The sequence below is a fragment of the Centruroides sculpturatus genome, unplaced genomic scaffold, assembly GCF_000671375.1.
Source record: "Centruroides sculpturatus isolate CEXI.00-Female unplaced genomic scaffold, Cexi_2.0 scaffold115, whole genome shotgun sequence".
Taxonomy (NCBI): Eukaryota; Metazoa; Arthropoda; class Arachnida; order Scorpiones; family Buthidae; genus Centruroides; species Centruroides sculpturatus.
In genome coordinates, this window is record NW_019384545.1 from 665,848 (window position 1) to 686,079 (window position 20,232).

General features: G+C 29.4%; 1 protein-coding gene across 2 annotated transcripts in view; it reads left to right on the top strand.

Moving 5' to 3' along the window:
• The window catches only part of LOC111623475 (probable ubiquitin carboxyl-terminal hydrolase FAF-X), a 274,716-nt gene that overhangs the window by 139,486 nt on the left and 114,998 nt on the right, over positions 1-20,232 (top strand). For both annotated transcript variants that reach the window (XM_023366062.1, XM_023366060.1), the window contains 3 exons: positions 12,551-12,622; positions 14,267-14,370; positions 16,546-16,660. In XM_023366062.1, the coding sequence (XP_023221830.1) occupies positions 12,551-12,622; positions 14,267-14,370; positions 16,546-16,660 (291 nt within the window). The remainder of the gene's footprint in view (positions 1-12,550; positions 12,623-14,266; positions 14,371-16,545; positions 16,661-20,232) is intronic.

Below are 20,232 nucleotides of genomic sequence, written 5' to 3' on the forward strand. Positions count from 1 at the left end.
AATATATGAGGGCTATTTTTTAAATAAAGTCCGTTTGTGAATGAGAGTGAGAATGACGCGCAATTGCAGCAGTGTGCATGAGCATCTGCTTTCAGCATGCTTTGCATGTGTTTAGAGACCGTTTGCAGTTGTCTTGTCTGTCTGTGTGCTGAACTGTAGAAGTTTGTAATGTTTAAGAAAATTGAGTTGCCCGCCAACTGTAAGATATGATCTGTTATTCGATTTCAGCATGAAAGATCACGGCAACTGTCTTTTGGGACAGGAAAGGGACTGGGACTTTGTTAGTGGATTTTATGCCAACGATCAATTCTGATGCTTATTGTGATCTTCAGAAAACTCCAATGTGCCATACAAGACAAGTGGCGTGGCCTAATGTCTTCCGGTGGCAGGCAGCAGATTTCTTTAAAGTCGGAATTTTTAAATGTTTTGAGCAGTATGACAAATGCTTGAACAAAAATGGAAATTATGTATTAATAGAAAAGTAGATAAAAATATATAGAATATGGAAAAAAATATATATTAATGATATTTACAGTATTTTTCTTCTTATTAAAAAACGGGCCTTATTTAAAAAATAGCCCTCGTATTTATATTTCATTTTGTGTTTGAAAATAACTGAGACAGAATTCGAATATCACACTTTTAACATATTTTGCTCACTTTTGGCATGTTTTCTGGCATGAGTAGCATCATATTGCCAACTGAAATTTTTATAATGAATCGCTTTTTGATCACACTGTTTCTGCCCTAAAGCTTCCTTCAATAAGTAAATTTGATTTGATCTAGAAAATACATTTTACAGGTGTTTTTTCTTCCTGGATATCAAAGCCACTGGTGTTTGATGTTCACAGTGGACACATGGTCGAAGTAAGCAAAAATTGTCTGTGGGATATTGTGCCCACCTACAGTCACTTCCAAAAGTACACTTTTTCCACAAAAACAGATGACAAACATTAAAATAGCGAAAGTAAAATACATTAGTCATGATTTAAAACTGAAAAAAGTTTGGTCCTAGGTTCATATAAATGTTTTATTGCATGGTACTTAATGTATTAAAAAAGTTTTGTAGTGTACTTTAAATTTTTATTCAATAAAATATTGTTCTTAGTAGCTGTTTGATTTAGTCACATCATGTAATCTGCCATTTGGATGGACAAATTTACTAGGCAGTTTATGAACATAGAAAACTTTCTTGACGACATTGTGCATCTTTATTAAATAGTAAATTAATATGAATCAAATAGAATATTTTATTTGTGAATTAGAAATTTATGTTATGAGATCATTATACAAATAAATAATATAAATAATAATGCTATATTGCTGAACATTTATCCTTCATTATACTTTGATAGCTACTTTTTTCTTACTGAATTTAATATTTTAATATTAAATTCAAAAGCATTAAATTTCATAGATTTTGTAAAGACTGTGCAATAAAAGATTACAGTTTGCTGTTTTTATAATAATGCATGAAATAAGAAATATACAAAGATTTTTTGCTTGAATGAATACAGAAAAATATTTACAAAAAAGGAAATCTCATTTGTTGTATTGATTAGACCAGTGTTTCTCAACCTCTAACAAATCGTCGCCCCCCTTCAACGTAGTATCGCCCCCTTCACTTCAAAATTCTGATGCTGAGGGCCAGGTCTAACGCCAAATTCGTACTGCATTGAATAGACTAGTGACTAGTATAATGTTATTTGTTTAATTATTGTATGATATAACGAATAAAATAACTAATTAATCTTAATATAATGTTTTACTATATCGCCCAGAAAATTGTTTTTCGCCCCTCAAAATATAAATTGTTACAAATCGCCCCTCAACATGGAAAAACGCCCACATGGGGGCAATATCGCCCCCGTTGAGAAACACTGGATTAGACCCACAAGTATCTGAAAGACATAGCAGTAAAGAGTAATGCCCATAAAAATGTATGGTATATAAATTATTAAATGTAGTAATTAGGTTATAAATACATTTTAAAAAATGTACATATTTATTCTGAATTATTCTGTTGTATAGGTTTCTATTAAAAGATGGACAACTATGGCTATGTGCACCTCAAGCAAAACAAGCAAGTATTATTACTGATATGTTACTTATAGGAAATCCAAAAATATATAAATAAGGTTACAAAAACTAATCTTATTTTGAAAAAGAAAACTATTATTGTGAATTTTATTAACTTGTAATTTTACATTTAATTTTAATATTGAACTTAAAATTAATTTGTAGATTGTTTTGTTGATAAATTATATTAATTTTATCTAACATGATGCTTTAGACTTTGTTTATATAAAATGAAATCAGATGATTATGGTAAAGTAATTTAAAATAGCAGACTTCAGAAGAAATTTGTAAAATTATAAAAATATAAACATTAGTATAAGAAAAATTTTAGAAAGTACTGAAAAACCATTATAAAATATTAACTGTTAAATAAATTATTATGATTTTAGCAGTAGCAAATATTCTTAAATCATTACTAAAACTGTATAAAAATTTTCCTATAGAAAATAATAATATTTTTAATTGCTAATGTTTTAGTTTACAGAATGCTTTTATTAGTTTGGATATAGTTTGTATAAAATGGCAAAAACAGTCTATTTAAAAATTATCAAGACTAAACCTCTAAAAATGTTTAAATAGTTTGAAGACAACAAAATTTATTATATAATAAATGTGTTTCAGAACTTACATTTTTCATTTACTTATTACCATTGTTATAAACAAAGAAAATAGAATTAAAAATTAATTTTAAATCAAATTTAAATTTCATTATAGCATGTTCCTGTTAGAGTGCAGTGAATGCATTGAGTATTGTTAATTAATCAAGCATACAGTCACTCACTGAAATTAAAATTAATTTTAAAAAAAACAACAAAAAATACTTGTATATGTTGAAACTATTGAAATGTGGACATAAGGAATGTATAAATATGGTAGATAATGTTTTAAAACTCTAGGTATGTTAGGATCTATATTTAAGGGTTTGAGTGATAGACATTTCTTCTTATTAATTTAATGGTTTTTAGATTATTATGATCTTGAGTTCTTTTGCTGTTATAATTACTGATTGTATTAACTGAAGTTCACAATGTATGTGATAAACTTTTTTATTATAAACAGTAAAAACTGCTTAGGCAACCACCTGCATTCGATGGACACCTGTCAAAATGGACAAAAATTTCTGGCATGGAATAGTTTATACATAGAGTCTTTGTATAAGTTACTTGTATTAAACAACCACCTGTGTAATGCAACTGCAGGCATCGATTTTTGGTCCAAAACAACATACAACAACTGTAATAAGCGGCCACTTCTGCAACTATATCTGGTCTAAACTATTTTTCGAACCCATCTCAAAAACATTTTCCCTTCCTAATATAATGAATTAGTCTAAACCAGGGGTCAGCAACCTTTTGAGTCGGAAGAGCCAAAAATTACAATTTACAAAATTTCAAATTTTTAAAGAGCCACAAAATTTTTTCTTGCCAACAATAAATAGTACTCGCATAAATAAAGTTTTTTGATTAAAAAACTAATCTATTTATTCATAAGAAAAAATATCTATTTATTCATATATAAGTAGTGTTTTTCACAACAAATTAGATAATATATATATGGCATTATTAGATAATTACTTATTATTTAAGTAAATTATTACTACAATTAAACATTTACTTACAACACTAACTTGTACTTCAATAACAAACAATTGAGCAAACAAATTCAATGGATGCGTTGGCTTTGCATGGTTTTAGAAAGTTTGGATAAATTTGGCTCATAACTTGTTGTTTTAAGTTTCAAACACGACTCTAAATTTTCATTTTTTAGTTGGCTTCTTACTTTACTTTTAATTATATTCATGCAAGAGAACGCTTGCTCGCATGAATATGTCGATCCGAAGATAGTCAGCACTCCAAATGCCAACTTCTCTTCTCTTTTTTTTTTTTTGTAGATGCCATGCTTGGGGTGAAGCTGTAATAAAGAATTTTTGGATCAATGGTATTATCTCCCCCCAGAAAATATCAATGCTATTATTTCCCCCCAGGATAAAATGTCAAAAATATAAAGATAAAAATTATATAAATAAGTTTAAGAAGTTTTATTAGTCAATTAATGTTTCAATACACTCACATATTTTAAAAAACTCGTTTCCTACGAAGTGCTCTTTCTACATAAACTCAGCTAAATAAGGTCATTTTAAGGGGTCATAATTATTTTTTAGAAAATATCAATGGTATTATTTAGGTATCCAAAATAACAGATGACAGGTTTTGCAATTATTTACTATGTCAACGTATACCTAAGTAAATACATACGTGAAGCTAGGCATAATGAAATATAATTTGTCAAAAAACATTTTACAACGATATTTCCCAATTAAAAATACTTACCTAAATAAAATAAATAATTTAGACACGAAACATTGTTTGTCTCACTCTCTCACGTACTGATTGACTATAAGTACATAGTTTTGTCATGATAAACACGTTCTGACAAGTCTGTGTTTATCACGACGAAGTCTGCACATTTTAGTTTTTTTTCAATTTTGGCAAATATTAGATACTTAGTTTACGAGTAAAGGTGTTATGCCCAGCTATGCTGAAATCAATGAAAATTGCCAAACATATAAACAATCTAAAACTGCAAATATCTACCTACTTTGATCCTCGGAGTTCGAAAATAGGTTTATTAAATAACAATTTATAGGTACTTACACTTATAATTATTATTTTAACGCTAATTTTTAAATAATAAAAGCTATAAAATAGATAAATAATAAAATAGGTAATTTATTGAATATATATTTTAATAAAAACACTTTCGCGGTAATATCCAACAGTAGTACTTAGTTTCTTTNAAACATTGTTTGTCTCACTCTCTCACGTACTGATTGACTATAAGTACATAGTTTTGTCATGATAAACACGTTCTGACAAGTCTGTGTTTATCACGACGAAGTCTGCACATTTTAGTTTTTTTTTAATTTTGGCAAATATTAGATACTTAGTTTACGAGTAAAGGTGTTATGCCCAGCTATGCCGAAATCAATGAAAATTGCCAAACATATAAACAATCTAAAACTGCAAATATCTACCTACTTTGATCCTCGGAGTTCGAAAATAGGTTTATTAAATAACAATTTATAGGTACTTACACTTATAATTATTATTTTAACGCTAATTTTTAAATAATAAAAGCTATAAAATAGATAAATAATAAAATAGGTAATTTATTGACTATATATTTTAATAAAAACACTTTCACGATAATATCCAACAGTAGTACTTAGTTTCTTTTTTGACAATTCTTATTGACTTCAAAAAAGTAGTTAGGTATCTTATTTGGAAAAATATATGTATAGTATGTATTTTAAAAATATAATAATTGTTATGTTACCTACCTTTACTTCGTTTTTTTAATATTATTATTATATATATGTACAGTACATACATAACTTTGAGAAGATAATTCGCTTCTAACTCTTTCACTCGAAACAACAAACTATACGTCACAGCCAAAGCACTGGTGAAGACGCCAAATTGTCTTGCGTCGAAAGCGAATTAAACCTCATAGAAACATCCGACAACGGCGTCATTCAAGAGCTTCCGACGGACTGACGGCAGTGACGACGCATGTCACGGGGGAGGGATGCAGTGAAAAGCGAGTACAAGTGGCTGAGAGATAGAATCGGTGCCTAATCTTCGTTAATTGATTCAGAACGATTTTAAAATTATTATTATTTTTTTTTTATAAAATAAATAATATTTGTGTATGGAACTAAAGAGCCACAGCTTCACATCCAAAGAGCCGCAGGTTGTTGACCCCTGGTCTAAACTCTTGTTCGAACCCACCTTGGGCACTTTTCCCATCATTGAAATTAGATACAGGTGTTAATGAATTAGTCTAGCTACAAAGGAAATTCACTTCAGTTTGTTCGACAATGTCAGAAAAACAAAAGAAATGTGAAGTGCTATTGTTAGAAGATCGTGCCATGCAAAATACATATTCAAGAAAACAATAAATGCATTAACGCAAAAATCAGTTTTACGGGCAACCTTCGTTTTTCGATTCTGCGATTATCATTGATGTAATGAAATCATATTATGAGAAGAAATAATAAAATAATTTTATTGTTAATTAATAATTTTTCTTATTGTATTTAAAAAAATATAGTATTTTTAAAGTTAAAATAAGATTAAACTAATGAAAACCAAAGTGGTGGAGATATGACACGTTTCTATATCAATGACATAATACATGTAACTGAGGAGCGAAAAAAGAGAACCAAGTTGAAGTAATTAAGTTGGAAGAAGTGCATTATAATTGAGAAAATGTGAATACTATATTAATTTTTAAAATATTTGGTGTTAAATCTGTCTTATAAAATCATGGTGACTTTTGTTAATTGAGTTATCTGATAAGAATAAAATACCAATAGAGGTCTTTCAAAACANTTATCAGTGATAGTGTTGGTTCCTTAAGCATATAGTGCTGGTGTTGGGTTGGGTATTAGAGCATTGCCAAAGAATAGATTTTTTGAAATACACAATAAATGTCTCAGATGAAGAAAGTAAGACACGTTAATTTAATGGAAATTGAATATATGAGGGCTATTTTTTAAATAAAGTCCGTTTGTGAATGAGAGTGAGAATGACGCGCAATTGCAGCAGTGTGCATGAGCATCTGCTTTCAGCATGCTTTGCATGTGTTTAGAGACCGTTTGCAGTTGTCTTGTCTGTCTGTGTGCTGAACTGTAGAAGTTTGTAATGTTTAAGAAAATTGAGTTGCCCGCCAACTGTAAGATATGATCTGTTATTCGATTTCAGCATGAAAGATCACGGCAACTGTCTTTTGGGACAGGAAAGGGACTGGGACTTTGTTAGTGGATTTTATGCCAACGATCAATTCTGATGCTTATTGTGATCTTCAGAAAACTCCAATGTGCCATACAAGACAAGTGGCGTGGCCTAATGTCTTCCGGTGGCAGGCAGCAGATTTCTTTAAAGTCGGAATTTTTAAATGTTTTGAGCAGTATGACAAATGCTTGAACAAAAATGGAAATTATGTATTAATAGAAAAGTAGATAAAAATATATAGAATATGGAAAAAAATATATATTAATGATATTTACAGTATTTTTCTTCTTATTAAAAAATGGGCCTTATTTAAAAAATAGCCCTCGTATTTATATTTCATTTTGTGTTTGAAAATAACTGAGACAGAATTCGAATATCACACTTTTAACATATTTTGCTCACTTTTGGCATGTTTTCTGGCATGAGTAGCATCATATTGCCAACTGAAATTTTTATAATGAATCGCTTTTTGATCACACTGTTTCTGCCCTAAAGCTTCCTTCAATAAGTAAATTTGATTTGATCTAGAAAATACATTTTACAGGTGTTTTTTCTTCCTGGATATCAAAGCCACTGGTGTTTGATGTTCACAGTGGACACATGGTCGAAGTAAGCAAAAATTGTCTGTGGGATATTGTGCCCACCTACAGTCACTTCCAAAAGTACACTTTTTCCACAAAAACAGATGACAAACATTAAAATAGCGAAAGTAAAATACATTAGTCATGATTTAAAACTGAAAAAAGTTTGGTCCTAGGTTCATATAAATGTTTTATTGCATGGTACTTAATGTATTAAAAAAGTTTTGTAGTGTACTTTAAATTTTTATTCAATAAAATATTGTTCTTAGTAGCTGTTTGATTTAGTCACATCATGTAATCTGCCATTTGGATGGACAAATTTACTAGGCAGTTTATGAACATAGAAAACTTTCTTGACGACATTGTGCATCTTTATTAAATAGTAAATTAATATGAATCAAATAGAATATTTTATTTGTGAATTAGAAATTTATGTTATGAGATCATTATACAAATAAATAATATAAATAATAATGCTATATTGCTGAACATTTATCCTTCATTATACTTTGATAGCTACTTTTTTCTTACTGAATTTAATATTTTAATATTAAATTCAAAAGCATTAAATTTCATAGATTTTGTAAAGACTGTGCAATAAAAGATTACAGTTTGCTGTTTTTATAATAATGCATGAAATAAGAAATATACAAAGATTTTTTGCTTGAATGAATACAGAAAAATATTTACAAAAAAGGAAATCTCATTTGTTGTATTGATTAGACCAGTGTTTCTCAACCTCTAACAAATCGTCGCCCCCCTTCAACGTAGTATCGCCCCCTTCACTTCAAAATTCTGATGCTGAGGGCCAGGTCTAACGCCAAATTCGTACTGCATTGAATAGACTAGTGACTAGTATAATGTTATTTGTTTAATTATTGTATGATATAACGAATAAAATAACTAATTAATCTTAATATAATGTTTTACTATATCGCCCAGAAAATTGTTTTTCGCCCCTCAAAATATAAATTGTTACAAATCGCCCCTCAACATGGAAAAACGCCCACATGGGGGCAATATCGCCCCCGTTGAGAAACACTGGATTAGACCCACAAGTATCTGAAAGACATAGCAGTAAAGAGTAATGCCCATAAAAATGTATGGTATATAAATTATTAAATGTAGTAATTAGGTTATAAATACATTTTAAAAAATGTACATATTTATTCTGAATTATTCTGTTGTATAGGTTTCTATTAAAAGATGGACAACTATGGCTATGTGCACCTCAAGCAAAACAAGCAAGTATTATTACTGATATGTTACTTATAGGAAATCCAAAAATATATAAATAAGGTTACAAAAACTAATCTTATTTTGAAAAAGAAAACTATTATTGTGAATTTTATTAACTTGTAATTTTACATTTAATTTTAATATTGAACTTAAAATTAATTTGTAGATTGTTTTGTTGATAAATTATATTAATTTTATCTAACATGATGCTTTAGACTTTGTTTATATAAAATGAAATCAGATGATTATGGTAAAGTAATTTAAAATAGCAGACTTCAGAAGAAATTTGTAAAATTATAAAAATATAAACATTAGTATAAGAAAAATTTTAGAAAGTACTGAAAAACCATTATAAAATATTAACTGTTAAATAAATTATTATGATTTTAGCAGTAGCAAATATTCTTAAATCATTACTAAAACTGTATAAAAATTTTCCTATAGAAAATAATAATATTTTTAATTGCTAATGTTTTAGTTTACAGAATGCTTTTATTAGTTTGGATATAGTTTGTATAAAATGGCAAAAACAGTCTATTTAAAAATTATCAAGACTAAACCTCTAAAAATGTTTAAATAGTTTGAAGACAACAAAATTTATTATATAATAAATGTGTTTCAGAACTTACATTTTTCATTTACTTATTACCATTGTTATAAACAAAGAAAATAGAATTAAAAATTAATTTTAAATCAAATTTAAATTTCATTATAGCATGTTCCTGTTAGAGTGCAGTGAATGCATTGAGTATTGTTAATTAATCAAGCATACAGTCACTCACTGAAATTAAAATTAATTTTAAAAAAAACAACAAAAAATACTTGTATATGTTGAAACTATTGAAATGTGGACATAAGGAATGTATAAATATGGTAGATAATGTTTTAAAACTCTAGGTATGTTAGGATCTATATTTAAGGGTTTGAGTGATAGACATTTCTTCTTATTAATTTAATGGTTTTTAGATTATTATGATCTTGAGTTCTTTTGCTGTTATAATTACTGATTGTATTAACTGAAGTTCACAATGTATGTGATAAACTTTTTTATTATAAACAGTAAAAACTGCTTAGGCAACCACCTGCATTCGATGGACACCTGTCAAAATGGACAAAAATTTCTGGCATGGAATAGTTTATACATAGAGTCTTTGTATAAGTTACTTGTATTAAACAACCACCTGTGTAATGCAACTGCAGGCATCGATTTTTGGTCCAAAACAACATACAACAACTGTAATAAGCGGCCACTTCTGCAACTATATCTNCGAAATCAATGAAAATTGCCAAACATATAAACAATCTAAAACTGCAAATATCTACCTACTTTGATCCTCGGAGTTCGAAAATAGGTTTATTAAATAACAATTTATAGGTACTTACACTTATAATTATTATTTTAACGCTAATTTTTAAATAATAAAAGCTATAAAATAGATAAATAATAAAATAGGTAATTTATTGACTATATATTTTAATAAAAACACTTTCACGATAATATCCAACAGTAGTACTTAGTTTCTTTTTTGACAATTCTTATTGACTTCAAAAAAGTAGTTAGGTATCTTATTTGGAAAAATATATGTATAGTATGTATTTTAAAAATATAATAATTGTTATGTTACCTACCTTTACTTCGTTTTTTTAATATTATTATTATATATATGTACAGTACATACATAACTTTGAGAAGATAATTCGCTTCTAACTCTTTCACTCGAAACAACAAACTATACGTCACAGCCAAAGCACTGGTGAAGACGCCAAATTGTCTTGCGTCGAAAGCGAATTAAACCTCATAGAAACATCCGACAACGGCGTCATTCAAGAGCTTCCGACGGACTGACGGCAGTGACGACGCATGTCACGGGGGAGGGATGCAGTGAAAAGCGAGTACAAGTGGCTGAGAGATAGAATCGGTGCCTAATCTTCGTTAATTGATTCAGAACGATTTTAAAATTATTATTATTTTTTTTTTATAAAATAAATAATATTTGTGTATGGAACTAAAGAGCCACAGCTTCACATCCAAAGAGCCGCAGGTTGTTGACCCCTGGTCTAAACTCTTGTTCGAACCCACCTTGGGCACTTTTCCCATCATTGAAATTAGATACAGGTGTTAATGAATTAGTCTAGCTACAAAGGAAATTCACTTCAGTTTGTTCGACAATGTCAGAAAAACAAAAGAAATGTGAAGTGCTATTGTTAGAAGATCGTGCCATGCAAAATACATATTCAAGAAAACAATAAATGCATTAACGCAAAAATCAGTTTTACGGGCAACCTTCGTTTTTCGATTCTGCGATTATCATTGATGTAATGAAATCATATTATGAGAAGAAATAATAAAATAATTTTATTGTTAATTAATAATTTTTCTTATTGTATTTAAAAAAATATAGTATTTTTAAAGTTAAAATAAGATTAAACTAATGAAAACCAAAGTGGTGGAGATATGACACGTTTCTATATCAATGACATAATACATGTAACTGAGGAGCGAAAAAAGAGAACCAAGTTGAAGTAATTAAGTTGGAAGAAGTGCATTATAATTGAGAAAATGTGAATACTATATTAATTTTTAAAATATTTGGTGTTAAATCTGTCTTATAAAATCATGGTGACTTTTGTTAATTGAGTTATCTGATAAGAATAAAATACCAATAGAAGTCTTTCAAAACATTTGCTTATTTTTGCTCACCTTGTGTTTTGCTTAGTACAAATGGCTAAAAAGTGCACAAAATATGTGCAGAAATACAGTATTACAGCACCACTTGTCTAAAAGACCACACTTTTTGAAAGGAACCATGTGTGGTTGACACAGACAGGTTTTACTGTACATAGTTCATAGTTTAATACACGTGTTAAAAGTCATATATATGACTTCTTATTATATATATATACATACTAGGTGTGTGTGGCAAAAAAGTAATGAAATTGGCATCAATGACATAACAACACTGCCGACTTCCCTTTCATGTAACTTGTACTTCAGTCCTTCCTAGATGCTCAGTATCAGTTTCAATTTCATGTGGTAACTATGTGATCCTAGAGAGCATGATAAGTAAAGTATTGTTTTTGTATTGCATTACAGAAAATGGAATAACGAAATTTGGAGCAACAGTGTACCATCAAATTTTGTGTTAAGCTTGGTGAACCCATGAGTTTGACCTACGAAAAGTTGTAATGAGCCTAAGGGAAACATTCCTTATGAGTTTTTCGGTGGCACAAAGCAGTTTTTGGAGGGCCTAGAAGCAGTAAAAGATAAACCTCACTCAGGAAGGCATTCAACGTTGAGAACTGCAGAAAGCGTGGAACGAGTGACGGCTCCTTGAAAGAGTCAGAAAAAGGATGTTTCTAGTCAGACAGGACATTGCGAAAACTTGGATGCTTCACCATGACAACGCCTCTTGTCACACAGCCATTTCCATCAACCAGTTTTTGACAGATAAAGAAATTTCTGTGGTTCACCAGGTCCCCTATTTGCCTGATCTCAGTTCGTGTGACTTGTTTTTGTTCACCAAGATCAAAATCTATTTGAAAGGATGTCATCTTGGTACTGTCAATAACATCCAAAGGAGTGTAACCATAGAGTTGCAGGCAATTCCAGTTGAAGCCTTCCAGCATTGTTACAAAGACTGGCAACAACACCTCTGCCAAAATATAGCTGTTCAAGGGAACACTTTAAAGGGGGGATAACATTAATGTATAAAAATAAAATAATAAAAATTGTTGCTAAAAAAAAATGTTCATTACTTTTCTGCCACACCTTATATATAACATTTATTATCTTTATAGTAATGATAATAATTTATATTTATTTTTAATAATAAGTTTTTTTTTTTAATTTTTCAGATATGGAATTGTTTAGCTGAAAATGCTGTATATACAACTGATAGAGAAGCTTGTTTTAAATGGTTTTCTAAGGTAAATAACTTTGTTAGCGATTAAAAAAAACATTAAGTTCAGTTATTAGCATCAGCATAATAGTACAGTACATAACATTTGAAAATATGTAGCAAATATCGGGTGCATAAAAGTTTCCACCATTGGAAGGAGAAATGAGACACGAATTATCAGGAAACCAAAACACATTTATTTATCTAAATATTGACTATTAGCATCAATGACCTTTTGCCATTTTTCTCACAACAAATGAATGTCCCTGTGATAAAAGGACTTGGTTTTGAGCTGAAGAATGCAGAGATGAAATTTTCAACATCTGCAAATGTGGTGAACTGCTGTTGGAGAGAAAAACTGATGAAAGTCTGAGAGAGTAAGCCAGGTGTAGTAGTTCCACTTTAACTGATTGAGGGTTGCTTTTGTGATGGTACTGATGTGGTCTGGCATTGTTGTGTAACAGGATGATTGGGCGATGTCCTTTACCTGTCTATGGGCATTTTTGCTTGATTTTGGCATTCAGTTTCTTCAACTATCATTGTACTGTTGTTCAGTGATTGGTTTGCCCAATTCATCAGTTTGAAACACAGCTCTCCATGCATATCCCACTTCAAATACAACATCTTTTTCCTGTGGATATCCTGTTTTGTAGATGTTGCTAGCCTGAGTTAACCCAGGATTGCTTGCATACTGGGTTGTCGCAATAGATATTTTTCATCTCTGGTAATTACCTTCCACAAGAAATTCTTCTGTTGAAACTGCTGCAGAAACATGAGTATGCCCAATTGTTTCCCAATATGATGCTCCGTTAAAATATGCAGACCCACTTACTAATCTTCTGGGTCATCTTCAACGTCTGTAGATGCCATACAACTGTCAATTGATCAACTTTCAATCATTTCACCAGTTATGTGACATCCTCTTCCAACAGCACTTCAAGCACTTCATCTGTGAATTCCTTCGGTCTACCTGCACTTGGCTTCTATGCTTGGATGACCTTTCCTAAACTTGGCAAACTGTTCTTGGCACATTTGCTTACCAATAACCAAATTGCCATATGCCTGAATATTGAACTGTAAGCTTCACTTTCACTTTTCCTTAAATTAAACATGAATAACAAACAGTGGCAGAAATGAACTTTATTGATCGTCATGCTTGGCATCATGGCAATTTTACATAGTCCGGTGCACTTGCTGATCTGACACCTTTTTGTGCAAAGACTAGCTGGATTAACAAGAGTCTAGTGTATTTACAAACAATGTTTAGTATCTGTTTATATAATATGTATGTATGTTACACATATACATATATAATTTAATGTAATTATTGAATTTTTAGTTTTATTTTAAATTTTATTAATTAAATATACAATGCATTAGAATGAATCAGAATTTAGAAATTTCAACAATTTACTGAAAAACTACTGTTACTGTTTTAAAATTTAAATAACAATATACAACTATAATTTATGTAATTAGTTTCGGTAGTTATTTTTAAAAGTAATCAAAAGTATTTTATAATTATTATGTTTTTTTTTTACTTCATGTTTTTGTTCTTTTTGTAATATGATAATTTTTAGATTTATCTCTTAAATGTAAATTATTATTTGCATCTTTTCTAAATCCCTACTACATTTTAAAACTGATAAAATTATATAAATTCTTTTGTTAGTTAATGGGAGAAGAACCAGATCTTGATCCTGATATAAATCAAGATTTTTTTGTAAATAATATTCTACAGTTGGACCCTTGTCTAATGACTGAAAATGGTATAAGGTAATTTTTTTTTTGTTATCTTTATTTTTAAAATAAAAAACTTATTATAGGTTGTTTGCTATAGATTTAAACTTTTCAGGAATTACCTTCTCAAAAATATTATATTTATTTACTAGGCTAGCAAATATATACAGTAGAACCTCGATTATCCGGACTAATTGGGGATGAAGGTAGTCCGGATAAGGAAAAATCCGGATAATCGAAACAAATACTTTAATTTGTCTTTTAATGATAATACAACACGTTTTCTTTTCGATGACATATCGGTAATATTAAAAGTAAATACTGTATTTAAATCGTGATCAAATTTTCAAGAAACAAACGTTCGTATTGAATTTGGACTACTACTGACCAACGCTAACAGACTACCTATTGTTTAAAAGGCCCTCTGGTGGCGCAAGAAGACGGATTTTATAAAATAAAAAGCAGTTGAAACTGCATTTTTATGAATAAAAATTTGACAAACTATTTATCGTTTTATGACGAGTAAAATTTTTTCGTCGCGTTCGCGGCTTTTAAGTAATGCATAAACCTTCGAGGCGCGAGGCCCTTCGGACCGCGAGGCATAGGCGGTGGCCCACGTCGTCCATGCCTTACACCGCCCTTAATCATAGAAATGATGTAATTTGAATATAAATTATTTATAAATACTTATGTCAAGTTATATTTTTATTACTACATAAAATATATTAAGAGTTTATGACCACTGTGCTGGGTGAGACGTTGTTGAAACAAAAAAAGTTATGCATTCCATCACGTACATAAACAGTGTCGTAATTCGCCAAGTGCAAATCAGCAAATTCGTAAATTTTTGTTTATTTTGAACAATCCGGATAATCGAAAATCCGGATAATGGAGGTTCTACTGTATTATGTAATAGCTTATTAGCATTTCTAACAGCCACTTTCTTAAAAGTAACTATTTAATATATTTGATAATTATTGGTTTATATTGAATTACTTTTTAAATTATAATTACAGTTAACTTTTATAACATTTTAAAGTGTTTGTTGTTTTTATATTTATAAATGGTTTTATTTGGTTTTGTAAAGTGAAACAGTCTTTAAATGTAGTATTGTAATTAATAGTAATATAAGTTATTTTTATTCATGAATAATCTTTAAATATAATTTAATTATTTTCCATTATTTTTAATGTTTTTTAACAGTTATTCTTAGTTATTAATATTACTGTTATACAATTATCATTTATTTCTGATTAATTATTATTTATCTTTGCTCAAACTTTCAAAATATAATAGACTCTGCATTTTATAATTGTAAATAATAATATCAGTCAATTAATGATATCCAATTAACAGGCCAAAAGCATACTAGTTATATAATGTTATAAAAATTTCACTAATTGTAATCAAAATTTGGTAATTGTTATAATTATCTTTTGGTAAATAGGCCTTTTTGTTTTTGTATTAGCATCCTCTACATGTGTCTGGTAACATTCAATTATTTTCACTTATTGTTGTTGGTCTTAATCAGAAATTTGAAATTGTATTTTTTTAAAGATTTATATTGCAGAAGAGAAAAATGGAAGTGTATATTTTTGTTACATGATTAATTCTTTTGTATTTCTTCATTAATTGAAAAACTTGAGATACATTTGAATATTTTATCATCAAATATTCTGTTTGAAAGTTGATTTATAGGTGCTGTAAATTTTTAATAAACAGTATATTGTAAATTATGCAATTAGTTTATAATACAGGCAATTATGGCATGAATGGAATTTGGCATACGAGCAGAGCAAGTGGGCCAATTTCCATGAATGCCATAATCACTAATTATAAATGAGTTGTCATATGGTATTTTGTGGTTAGACTACACCTATAACACTATACTTATGGAACTCAAAATCATGTACAAACCACTATGTTTATACATGATTTTGAGTTTGAGTTTTAGGTCTAGTCAACCACAAAAGTATTTTCTGCTACTTAGTTGTTTTTTATTTTTATGAATATTTATTTCTTAATATAAAAAACATCATCTATATAGATACTTGTAAGATGATTATATTTATATATTTAAATTAATTAAATAATAATGTTATAGTTAATTCATTCATTCAGCATGAAAATAATTAAATTGTAATTTCATTATTATTAAATTTTTTGACTATACTTTTATGATAGGTGAAATTAATTTTTATATACTTTCAGGTGTTTTGATAGATTTTTCAAAGCTGTAAATTGTAAAGAAGGAAAATTATTAGCAAAACGTAGTTCATATTTAATGGATGATTTAGAATTAATAGGAATGGAATATCTATGGAGGGTAATTATCTATTTTGAATAATTATAATATAGTATAGTCTCAAGTAATCCAACATATATGGGAGCAGAACAGTGTGATATTGAAAATATTGGAAGTAAGGAGAATTCAATGGCACATCAATGAATTTGACAGCATGAAGTCAATTGTTAATGACACAGCAAAATACACATTGGACTACTGATCAAAATATCTTGAGTGCATGGCTGTCACCAGTAATAATGTTGCCAAGTTAGTGGATTACATTAGATTTAGTGGGATATGGAGTATTTTTGATGAGTTGTCTCAGGAAACTGATTTTTATTTTTATACAATATTGTGTTATAAGATACTGTGTGTTTTTTTTTTTTTTCAACAACCTAAGATAATGAGGCTAATAATCTTTAATATAATGCCACGTTCAGTGTGAAGGTATTTAAAATTTTGGGAACTGGAGTTTGAGCTAGTGGTACATTTGTTTACTTGACAATATGCCATTAATACCTGAGAGTCAACTAATATATGTGTTAAACTAGCAAATGACAGGATTACTGAGATTGTAATGTACTATTTGTTAAGCATTTTATTATGAACTTTGATCAAAATATTATATTATTACAATAAAGTAAATAAAATTATAAAATAAAATAATCAATATAAATTAAATGAACAGTTAGTTTAACAGTAAATGCATGTAATATTAAATTTAATACAGTTGTGCCTCATACTACAAATTAATTTTTACCATTAGAAATAATGGAAAGTGAATTAATCCATTCCCAGACTAAAACAATACCCATTTCATAAACTTAAAACAGCAAATACTCATAATTTAACATAAAAATATTAAAAATAAATGCTCTAACAATAAATTAAAATACAAATATAATAAATTAAATATGTAAATACTGTATAATAAAATGAAAATTGCATTAACAGATCACACATTGTTAACTTTGGCATCTTAAACTGGCCACCTGATCTGCCTCAAATGTACCACTTTCACACTTTGAAATAACATTATTTTTCACCTCAATCATGGCTATTTAAGCCTTCCTCTTAGGCTTTGATGTTTTCACACACTTCTCGGGCACCATAGTTAATAAGTAAAGGTTATATTGGATGAACAGAAAGTTTTTGCATATTTTTAACAGCTGTTGTTATTTAACATAGAAGTGTGATTTAATTTTTAACAGTTGTAAAATTTAACACATTATTGCTAATGTGAGATTGTATTCTTTGTTTAAAAGCTTATATTATACTTTTTACTTCACATTTTGTTTGAATAAAATCAAGTTTAAATGTTTTTTGGATAAAAACATATCAATCATATTATGCTTTGAGTTTCAAAAAGACACCTTTTAAATGGTAAAAGAATTTATAGTATATATGGGGAAAATGCTCCTAAAATTTAAACATATCAAATGTGGTTTAAAAATTTGTTAGGAAAACTTTGAATTTAAGGATACAAACTATACAGGCTACCCAAAGCTAGTGACTTAAAAATGCAGGAAGAAATTGTTAAAAGTCTACGAATAACAAACAACCAAATATATAACCAAACACATCAAAAATAAAGCAAAAAAAGCACTGAAAACATGATTGTAATGCAAGAGCAAGATCATAGATGACTTTGGAACACAACAGATGGTATTTATGCTTAGAGTGCATTTTTTCACTGAACATGCAGTTTGAATTTTGAAGCATTGTTTGAATGTCAAGGCAAATTTGTTTTCAGTTTAGCATTTGAAATTAAAGTCATTTAAAGTATAAAGTATCACTTTAGTTCATTTTATAATTATGACTAAAAGTTAATTAATTTTTAAAAAATTTAAACAAAACAAATATGAAATTTTAGTCTTTTTGTAAGGTGTAGATAGTNCAGATATCAGCATTAATCCTTTTTTTCAGAATAAAACATATCTTGCCGAGTTTCTTGGTGTTCTTCATTCAAGAGTTCTTGGCGTTCTTCTGTCATTAGATCCATTTCAGGTTCCATTATGAATTCTTCGATGTTCTTTATTTCTCAGATGTGATTTTTGTTACTCCTTTAGCTACTTGAGTCTTGATTATACAGTATTTTTCTTAAATAAGATTGTACTGTGGCCTACTGTAGACCTGTTCAAGCCATACTGCCCGGCAACATCAGACATCTTCTGTTCACTCTCTCTCTACCTTTGGTATTATACTCTCACCTTTCGAAAATAAAAACCGACCCAAAACTTAATGAGTGCCTACCCGACAGTCTCATGAATACATAAAAGAATTGTTTTGTCAGAAAAATAAAAGGCTGGAATTACAAGGGAGAGTTTCAAAGTTTGGAGGAATACTATCCGATCAGTATACACCAGCTTGAGTGCCGATGTCAACATCTCCCACACTCCAAAAAGTTTCGAATTGTTGCCCGAAGACAAGGAAAGACCAATTGGTACTCATTATTTTACGTTGCTTCTTCTTGTGTTCATTTTGTGAGGTGTTTGTTATCTGATCATGTGTTTGTTATCCGAACGTAAAAATCTTTTGCGAAAGTGTTCGTTATTCAATCTGTTTATTAACCAATCACCCACTGTATTTGCATTTATTTGATATTTAGATATTTTAGTTTTTTAATAGAATTAATTATACAAATATATTAGTAAATTTCCAAAACTTTTATTTTATTGCCTAAATAGTATACTTAATTTGAATGTAAACATTAAAATTCTGATATGCTTGTTTTTTATTTAGGAGTAATGTTTCATTTTTACTTGCTTCTTTGCATAGGCAAGTAATTAGTTATATTATCTGTTTTAAATTAAACTTACAGATGATGCAATAAATTCTCATAGAACATTGGAAGATAATATATAATTTTTATGATGAACTCAGGATATTTTTCCTATTATAAATTAGAAGTTCAGACTAGTTACGAAAAATTATTTAATTTTTGAGTTTTTCAATTAATCCTTTTCACGCACCAAAGAAGTACACCTTTTACATTGATATTGAAGAAATCACTTCATAAAAAACAAATAACAATAGGTAAACATTCACATCTTTAAAAATGACCAGATATCAGCCTTTCATTTTAGGTTCTGATGCCTTAACATTAAAAAAATAAAGTAAATCTTCTTCTCAGATGTTGATATGGAGATTTTAGCTCATATAGGCTCTTTCTCCGACAGACATTTGGTTATGATCGCTATGCGACCGATTAGCCAGCCGTATCCGAACGGCCTATACGTGCGCGCGGGAAATAATGCCTTCCGGGAGGACTTTTATGGGGAACTGGCCTCCTATTCAGTCGTTATTGGCAAGGAGAAAACCCGGAAAACTCCAAGCAGCCAGCCTGTCCGATCGCGGCGTGAACCCACGACCGAACGTCCCAGTGTTTAGGGTCTGGTCACCGCTATGAGCGGCAACGGAGACCACTCGCCCACTGGTGGGGGCAAAGTAAATCTTCTCACCCTACTATCAAGTTTTATACAATTTGTATCAGGTTCAAGCCCTCTAGTGGTGGATATGAGTTATCTTTAATTTGCATGTAGTTACAATTTTTATGATGAACTCAGGATATTTTTCCAATTATAAATTAGAAGTTCAGACTACTTACGAAA